This window comes from Glycine max, chromosome 17, assembly GCF_000004515.6.
Source record: "Glycine max cultivar Williams 82 chromosome 17, Glycine_max_v4.0, whole genome shotgun sequence".
NCBI lineage: Eukaryota > Viridiplantae > Streptophyta > Magnoliopsida > Fabales > Fabaceae > Glycine > Glycine max.
In genome coordinates, this window is record NC_038253.2 from 38291922 (window position 1) to 38302455 (window position 10534).

General features: G+C 28.9%; 1 protein-coding gene across 1 annotated transcript; it reads left to right on the plus strand.

Moving 5' to 3' along the window:
* Nucleotides 1-1784: 1784 nt before the first annotated feature.
* LOC102664611 (putative GATA transcription factor 22) lies at nucleotides 1785-5110 on the plus strand. Its single transcript, XM_006601169.4, has 3 exons — nucleotides 1785-2271; nucleotides 2909-3316; nucleotides 4521-5110. The coding sequence occupies exons 1-3, from the start codon at nucleotides 2104-2106 to the stop codon at nucleotides 4863-4865; spliced, it is 921 nt and encodes a 306-aa protein (XP_006601232.1). The 5' UTR covers nucleotides 1785-2103; the 3' UTR covers nucleotides 4866-5110.
* The last annotated feature ends 5424 nt before the right edge of the window (nucleotides 5111-10534 follow it).

The following is a 10534-nucleotide window of genomic DNA, read 5'->3' on the forward strand; positions in this document are numbered from 1 at the left end:
CATCACAGATGATTAATTACTAATTAAAGACAGAAAAAAATATATTCAGAATATAATAAAACAACATATTTTGGAAAGCTTATAAAAAAATTCGCATTATATATATATATGATGTCAATATTTCAAAAATTGAAATTGGAGAAATATAAATCATATAATTATATATACCCAGAACATAGGTTTTATAACATGGCTATTTATCAGAATGTTAATTTATTTAATTTATTATATTTTAAAATAATGAATTTGATCAATTAGATACATATCAACTTCTTATTGTTTTTGCCAACATGTTAGTCGAGGACTAAAACTGAATTCGAATTATCTAAGTAACTTTTTAAATTTAAGTTTTATGAATAAAAAATATGATTATTAAAAACAAAATTACTAAAAGATGATCAATTATATTTTTTTGATAAAAATTAATGAATACGTTGCTCTTCATCCCACACAAAGAGATCCCTCCTCCACCTCCATACCCGAACACCAAATATTATCATACCATTTTCCCATTTCTACCATATAGGCATCCCCTATTAAGATATACTTGATGCAAACGAGGATAGGAATGTTTTAGGTTAGTCCCTTAACATAAGAATCTTCTCGGTAGAAAAGCCATTTACCAATACATGATAGAGCCCCATGGAAAATACAAGCTTGAATCCAATCTATTCACCTCTCACATGAACCCATTCTACTTCACATTATCACATATAATCTAAACATGCCCAATTTACATTGTCAAAATCATCTTTTGAAGTCAACCTTAAAAACAAAAGCATTACCTCATACTTCTTTGAACTCTTAATAGAGAACTTTTACCATACGATTTTTCTAATATCTGTCATAAAAAATAGTAAAATATTATTAAGAAGACACAAATAAAAAATATTGAGAAAAATACTTATTACAAAAAATATATAATTCATTCATTGTTTTGCTTAAATTAATGAGTAAAAGTATTTCGTTGTTGCATTGACCGTTTTTGCAATCTTCTAGCTTGGACGTAAACAAATGAATATATATATATATATATATATATATAATTAAAAGGATTTAATAGCGTATGTTATGTTTCTTGACATCTCCATCGAGCATATACTACAAACGTACAGTTTTATAGTTCATTGTCTTAATATTGGGGGTGTTTGGTTGGAGATTCTTAATTTTAATTTTCCTTTTGAATTTTAGGTTATAAATATGTTAAATTCCTATGTTTATTATGAATATTTTAAAAATCATTTCCAAGAACTTAACATTTTCAATAACTAATTTTTTGATTTAGTTTCTCTCTAAAACTTTCCTATGAAAGGAGGTGGAAATCCAAGAATCCTATTAAGGGAAAAGATTCTTCATTTTATATTTAAAATTATATATATCTCCCATTCTTGAAAATATTTTAGACATCATAAACATATGTATGACATTGGAAAAAACATGATTCCTACGTATAAAAAAATTAATATACCACACTTCTTAAGAGTAATAAATAAAAAAATTAACAAGTATTTTTTTATTATAAGTCAAAGTAGAGAAAATATTGACAATAAAAAATATTACCATTTTTGAATTTTTTTTTACTTTTAATTCTTCAACCATTTTCTTAAGGACAATTAATAACAAAGCCACAAAATAAAATGCTAAAATAATATTTAATCAATATATATGTGCGAGATTCAACTGGTATCCCTAAAAAACAATAAAAATATTCAACTGGGTATTTTATAATACATAGAGGAAGACTGAAAATTTGCAGCAGATAGGGTTATGTCCTACTAGGGGGAGTTCTCGAGTAGCAACACACTCTCCTCCTTTTATCTTGTCTCTAGTTAATTTGTTTTGTTTTGTATATGAAAGTAATCACGTGAATGCCTTGCAGACAACTCTTCTCTTTTCAACCTCTCCTTCTCCTTTTATAAGAACCCTACCACAGCATGATAAGCCTCTTTCTCATTAATTTTTAATTTCATAGGCTATAATACACACTTGTTATGATTCCCTTCCCTAGCTAGCTACCCACCCTATCCCTCGGTACTGTCCACTGTCCATTATTTTTGCCTAATTATTAACAACACATACAGTTCTCTCTTTTTCTCTCCATCCATGACTCCTTATTCTCTGAACCCACCAGGCCCTTCCATACAAGCTGGTCAAACCCAACTCTTCAATATTTCTCCTAATAATCAGGATTGCCGTACCATTTTTAACATATTTGATCCAAGGAAAACCAGGATAGAAATTGGAGGGTTAAGAGATAATTATCATCAACAGGCAAGATCATTTATTCAATTCCTTTTCTGTATACTATATGATCAAAATTTATCATTAGTTATAGTCTACTTTGAATTCTAGTTTATATGTATTCATGAGACTTAATTAGAATAATATATGCCCCCCAACCTTTCCCTTATTGGATGTTTTAACTTTTGAATTTTGATTTTTATATATATATATATATATATATATTTCAACCTGATCGAGTAATAGTTTGAACCAACAACGTTTGGTGGTCATGATCACTGCACCCTGTGCATATATATGTCGTCGATCTCTCTAATTAAATATTTACAGGAAATTAAAAGTCATAATGTTATTATTCTTTATGAAAATTAAAATGGCATTCTGATCAAGTTTCTAAGCTTAATTTTATCATGTCTGCCTTAATTTCATCAACTTAATTTGTCTTTTTTCTTATGGGTCAAATTTATTCTTCTTGTTTATAATATGCACATGCTGTCAAAACAATAGCTAGGATTTTGATTTTCCACACTCTCATTCTTTTGTGTCATCTCTTACTTTTTCTTTCTCTTCTTTCCACATTTTAAATAACAATAATTAATAATATTAACAATTTTTTGGGCAGCCTGAATTAATATGCATCTAATTGTCTTGATGATCTACACTTTAGGATGACAAGATGATGGTATTGCATGATGGATCATCAAGCAACAGCAACAAGTCGTCCTTCAATAATAATATTTCACCTGAGCCAGTAGTTGTTATGGTTGATCCAATTATAAGCAGCGCATGTGATCAGCAGCATAATTTACCCTATGAGGAAGAGAGTAAAAATATTGATGATCACGGGTCTGGGAACAAATGGATGTCTTCAAAGATGAGGTTAATGAAAAAAATGATGAGACCGAGTATGAGTCCAACCACTGACAAAGCAATCAATTCAGGGCTCGAAAGCAGCAGCAGCAGGTACAGCCAAAGAAGCCTTTGTAACAACAACGCCAGTAGCACCACTAGGGTTTGTTCGGATTGTAATACAAGCACTACCCCACTTTGGAGGAGTGGCCCTAAGGGTCCTAAGGTAATTAATCTCTCTTCCATCCCTTCGTAATAAAGCTAGCCAGCCAGAGCATTTTGTTAGAGGATTTTCAATGGAAATTTTTTAAGTGAGAGTTTTTTAAAGTATCTTTTGTGGTTAGCACATTATTTTTTGTGATATATTTTATGATTCTTACATTGTCATGTCATTATAAAAAATTTATATATAATTTTAGTTCATAAGTAAGAAATTCTAGAAAATTATAAGAAATTTACACTTTTTTTTATTTTTTATTATGATTTAATTACGATATTATTATATGTCAGATAAATATTATTTTTTATTATTAAGAAATTTTTTTTATAAGATATAAATCTTATTTTTAAGAAATTTTTCTTGTCACATAGATTTGATCCAATAAAAAAGAAATAGTTTCTTTACTAGAAAAATCCTTCAAAAAAATTTCATTAGAGATGCTCTTAATAATTTTTTAATGATCTGGACACAAATATTATCACTAAGAAAGTCATTACATACTAACATGTAACACCACTATTTCAATACACACTATCCTATTATAGACTTCATTTAACAAAAATAAAATTGTTAATTAATTAGCATAGATATTAATTGTAAGTATATATTAAGTACTAGCTTTATACTGTAATTTTGTAAAAAAAAATTATAATAAGAAATTAGTGCATGTAATAAATGCATCATGCTGTAATTAATTAATTAGTATGATATACATCCTATACCACTAGTATATCATCCACAATATTTATGGTTAGAGAAGTGTAAACAACATGCATTTTAGCGGATTTCTTCTAACACATTTTCTTTTTTATTTCTACTTACAATTTATTAAAAAAATATAAAATTATAGGCAAAAATTTATTAAATAAGAAGTAGGATACAATTTATTTTTTATTTTCAATAAATTTCAATAAAAAAATAATGAATCTATTAATTAAAAAGTGTGTAGCTAACAAAAAAATTATATTTATAATTTTTATTACTGAAAGATATAAGATGAATTAAATGATTAAAAAAATAAGAAAAAAGGAAAAAGAATGCAAATTTGATCTTCTCTCTAACATAATTAACATTCTCACAAAACTTATAATATTTGTTGATAAAAAAATAATTTTTATTACTGTCAGCCAAAGTCTATATTATCAGAAGTAAGCAAATGAATAACGGTCGTATAGCTAGTTAACATGCGATATAAATGTTGCTGGTGCAGTCTCTATGCAATGCCTGTGGCATTAGACAGAGGAAGGCAAGAAGGGCAATGACAAAAGCTACAAGTGGTTTGATCACTCCCATAACATGTGCAAAGACCAGAGTGCACAACAAGGAAAAGAAGTCTCGTGCAAACCATTTTGCACAGTTCAAGAACAAGTACAAGTCCACAACCACAACTAGTGCAGGCTCATCTGAGGGAGTGAGGAAGCTTGAATATTTAAAGGACTTCGCCATAAGCTTGAGGAGTAACAACTCTGATTTTGAACAAGGGTTTCCACGGGATGAAGTAGCTGAAGCGGCATTGCTTCTGATGGACTTGTCTTGTGGTTTTGTCCACTTATAATTAGCTAGCTAGATAGATAGAATCTAGATATTTTTGCCATTTGTTGTTTTTGCTTTAGTTTTGGTTTGGGTTTTCATATAAAAAAGTATTTCGTAATTACTTTGTTTGGTTGTGACTTGCATGTGAGTTGTGAAGTCGAGCTGATGCATGTATCTGCAACAGAACCAAAATATTGTCGGCAACGTTATATATAGCTAGCTACATTTGTGATGATTAATGATCAGTAAAAGTTTATGTTAGAGATATATGATCATATATAACTTTTATGAGAAATGTTATTTACATGATACAATTTAATGTATGATACTTTCTCTCTCTCTCTCTCTATATATATAAAGGAGTCAGAAGATAAGAAAGAAAGGCATGTAATAAGATTGGGATGTAATGCACGGTAATAAAGACAAGATGGTGAGTACGTGTGTCAAAATTTGTTGGGTAAAAATTATTACTCAATCTTTAATTAGTTTGATTTTGATATTCTAGATATAGCTTGAACTTATACGTCAAAGAAACCGACCACAAATACTGCGCTGCTATTGCAGCATATATTAGTAAAATCTCGTATCAATTGAAGTAGTAAAATTAATTTTATTTATTTATATAATTAATCACATGTTATAATCAATAGATTCATAACATTATTAATCACTTGTGAAACAAAATTGACCATATTTACATATATAATTAATTATGTGTACCATTAATCATATATTAATAATTATATATAATTATATTCATTTATTTTTAATCACTTATAAAATAAAATTAATCATATTTATACACATAATTAATCACATGACTCAAGTGATACGGGACAGATGTAAGTTAGGGTCTATGGGACAATTACTCCGACAACATTTTTTTTTCTTATATGTATTTGATAAAAAAATATTTTATCCCCATAAAAAAATAGGTGGTCACCATAAATATTTTTTTACGTGAATGTAAAAAGTTATAATTAAGAGATAAGAAAGACAATAAATTAGTATTAATTTTATTGTTTTAACTTTCTAATTTTTATTGTTTTGCTCTCATATATATATATATATATATATATATATATAATAAACACATATAGTTGGTGAGAAATACACACTTTGATTCTATTGTAATTTATGAAAGATTATAAGTAATTTGGATATTTTTTATAAAAAATTGTATATTTCATACAAATGTATAGTATATTTCTTCCGTGAAAATATAATATAATATAATATTGTCTTGCCACTGATTAAAAAAACACTGTTTTCTTTATCCCAACTAAACAAAATTTTTGGATCTAGCTGCCGCTGCAAGTGATCACTAGGTATATATTTTTTTTGGATGAAAATCATTTTCGGTTGGAAAAATCTCAAACTCCACTTAAAGAAAGTCGAAACAGTAAGTTTAATTTGGGTAACTATTATGAGTTAGAAGGAGAAAAATTAAATTTAACTAATTAATTTTATATTAATGGTATAACTGGAAAATTACAAAAAAACAAAAACTATTTTAAACAATAAAGAGTGATTAATCAAGTCAAACATTAGATTTTACCATAATCCTTATAGGAAGTTTAGTAATTAATTCTAAATAATTTCTTAAACATTAAATTCTATTTACATACTATGAATGATACATGTTGTGCAGATTGGGTCTATTGGGCAATGGTGTTTGCAATGGGTGGTGGTAGTTTGCAATGGCAAAGTTTGACCGATTAATTTTGGGGATCAAAATAAAAATAATATTTAAATACTTAAAATTCAACATTTCATATTTTTTATGCATTTTTCAACATTACATATAATTAAATGGAATTTGCATTTGTATATATGCTATCATGGTCATTAATACAAAAGTGAGTACACAAGATAATACAGTACACAACTATTAGTACAAAAAAATTATTAGTATAAAAAAATCACATCTACTTAAAGCATTGTCTTTGATTCCTTCAAATGCTTAAATTCATCAATAATTGAATTAGAACCAAATTTTTTAGTTATTTCCTTTTTATTATTTATGTAAATGATCGTGTTTCTTTTTCAAACGAAAGCATTGTACAACAAGCCAAAAGATGAGTGTTGTGAAGTAGATTTTTTTTCATGGCACAAACAGAGAGGGAAAATGGAGAACGGTGAAACAAGTTGCTCCCTTTATAATTTGCTCTACAATTACTACGTCACTTACCAAGTCCAACAAGGCTGATTCACTTCTTTTTACTTTTGGGTGTTGCTAGGTGCACCCAGCATTTTATCATCTTTCCAATTTTATCCCTTACACAATATTACGGAAGAAGTTCTTCCATAAATAGAAATCAAGCATTGGGTCGAACATTTTTTTGATGTCAAAGTAATAGTTATGAATAGTCATCGACTCCCGATAAAGGGTAGAAGAGTACGACCTATTATGGGTCATACAATGCATTATAGACGTATGATTATTACGCTTCAACTGGGTTATTCTATTACACCTCTTAAAAAGAAAAAAACTTAAATCAAAATACTTAATAGCATGGCGATACATTTAAAAGTCGCAATATACTAGACTTTCTAATTCCTTTAGAGATTTATCTAAAAGATTTGCGATATAACTAGGAAGACATTTCAAATATATATTAAATTTAATATTTATTTTTTTAATTATTATACAATGTAATTGGCTCATTAAATATACATCAGAAATTTTAATGTTATGTATAACAACATTATTTATTTTACAATGTAATTGGCTCATTAATTCAGTTGATTAGAACGTTGAACTAATAATCTGGAAGACATAGGTTTGAATCTTGGTTGGATCATTAATTTTAAATTAATTCGTCATAAATATTTTTTTTTTTAAAAAAACTTATAGATGAAGTTCTTCCATAAGATTGTGTAAGAGGGAAAATTGACAATATGATAAAATTCTGGGTGCACCAGCAATTCTTCATGGTGCACCTAACAACACCCTTTACTTTTTTTAATGATAGTTTGTTTGGACTTGCTGCTGGCCTGCGTTTTTATTGTAATGTAGTTGAACGGAACCATTTGGTGACCAAATGGGCTTTTCACTTTGGACTTAGATACAACATTTATAAAAATTGAATACGGAACAGGTTTATATTACCGGACTTGCACCCCCCATTATTCAATGAAAATATAATAATACCTTTAATGAAATTTTCACCTATCATTTTTTAATTCTAACACCTTCCTTTTTCCTTCTCCAACCCGCGACAGCATCCCTTCCTTGACGGTACACCCACCGCGACGATACCCCTCCCTCGATGGCACCTCCTCCCTCTCTCGATGACTCCTTCTTCCGTGTGTCTCCTCATTCTCGCGCTCCATCATCCTCCTTCCTCCTCCCGTGAAGGTAAGTCTCCTTCTTCATTTTCTTTTCTTCATCCTCGTTTCTCCCTTCATCAAATTTAATTAACTATAAAAAAAAACTTTCAAAATGACATTTTTGTATGCAAAAAATGCTTTCAAAATTGTTGTTTTGAAAGCATTTTTGCTTACAAAAAGTACATTTCTGAAAGCAATTTTTTTAAAAATCTGAAAGCATATTTTCTATATTCTAGAAAGGGGGGGGTGGGGGGGGGGGTTCCAAATATCATTATTGTGCTTATTGAAAACTCATTCTGAAAGCAATAACTACAATCGAGGGTAAACTTTTTGAAAGTGTATTTGTATCTTTCAAAAAGGGCGTTTCATAAAGTACTATTTTGCCTTATAGAATGATCATTCCGAAAGCAAAAATTGCAAATGGCAAAAATAGTATTTTCAGAAGTGCGTTTGTATCTTATGGAATGGTTGTTCTAAAAATACTATTTTTCTTATAAAAAAAAGTGTTCCATAAAATTTTTTCTTCTGGAAAGATTATTCTGTAAGAGTTTTTATACCCTTATGGAACACCTGTTTTGAAAATAGATCTAGACCTCAAAATAGGAAAAAGTTGAGTATAGTTGAGAAGAAAAATTGAGTTAGAGAAAAAAAGAATGAAAAAAGGGAAGCTCTAAATTTACACGAGATGCAGGAGAAAGAAGAGAAAGAAAGAAGGTAAAGGAAAAAAATAAAAGAAATATGTTGGTGTTTTTTTTAAAAAATAACTAAGTATAAATTTTATTTTCCTTATAATATTCACACATCATGTTCAATTTAATAATATTTAATTAAAGATCTAATCAATACATTAAATTAGATATTTATAACACAAAAGTTAATAATACCGGCCGTATGCGGTCTTGGAGAGGGATTGTGTTGGATGCTTGACCAAGTGATTTAGATATTCTTTTAATTAATAATAAAAATTTAAATTAGTCCAAAATTGTGAGATAATTTCCATCTTTGTCACACTATAATTTTTTTAACATATGTCATCCGTGTTAATTTCCCTCACCGCATACTTCGTTCTGAGATGGGAAAGGACCCAAATGCATGGCTCTACAGTTTTTTTTTTTTTTCTTTCTATTGACCTTTACGAAGTGGTCAATACTTATTGGTTAGCATGTTTTTATTTTCTTACATAGATGGCAGCAACATTATTTAGAGAACTGCTAGGAAAATATTTTCTATCGTCACACTTTTTTCTTTCTTTTTTTTGGAAGTTATTACAAAATTTTCATAATAAAAAGGATTGTTGAGAAAGAAAGGAAAATGGAATAAAAAATATATATTATTGTATTTTTTTCTTTCTCAACAGTATGTAAACTATTTTACGCGTCTCACCAATATAAAAATTTTACATATTTTAATTATGAAAAATTTCTTAATAAAAAGGATTTTTTACATGTCTTGTACTTGTTTTTAATTTTTTATATTGTAATTATTAAAAAATGGAATATGATTGAATAATAGAGAACGTACTTATCTGTAAAGTATTTAAAAGATAGGCAATTGTCCCTGTTTAGGGTGCTTTTAGAAACAAATTCTCAAAATAGGGCTCTTCTGGAGATATTTCCCAGGGGGTGCTTTTTTTGCACGTACCCTACATGGGAAGCGCCAGTTGAACTGGCGACTTCATGCATGTCCGACAAGTGGCAAGCTCTGGACGAAAGCGCAGACATGGCTGGCGATTTCACGTTGCAAGTCGCCATTCCCGTTAGCGCTTTGACTGCAGCAGGGTCAGGCAGCAGCAGCAGCAATGCAGGGCTAGCCATAGGTGCAGGGAAACGCCAATGGCAATGGCGTTTCCTGCCTCCTGAAGGCGCTGCTTCCATTGGCGCGTCGTTCTTCTTTTTAATCCGTTTGGCCTTCAAATTGTAGTCTGCGTTTTTGAGTTTGCAGAGTGAAGAGAGAGTCCTTGGTTGGTGTTTTTCTTGCTTGGTTGGTGCTGTTTGCCTGTGTTCCTCCATTTTTCTAAAAAAATTGTAAGTTATATATTGAAGCTTTTCTATATTTTTATTTATATTGATGTTTATATTCTGATAATATAATGGTTTTAGGTAGTATAAGATAATAATTTTGTATAATTTAGGTAGTGTAAGATAATAATTTTGTATAATTTAGGTAGATAGTGTAAGATGATAATAATTTTGTATAATTTAGGTAGGTAGTGTAAGATAAAAATAATAATTTTGTATTGTTTAGGTAGTATAAGATAATAATTTTGTATAGTTTAAATAGTGTAAGATGATAATAATTTTGTATAATTTAGGTAGGTAGTGTAAGATAATAATAATAATTTTGTATAATTTAGGTAGG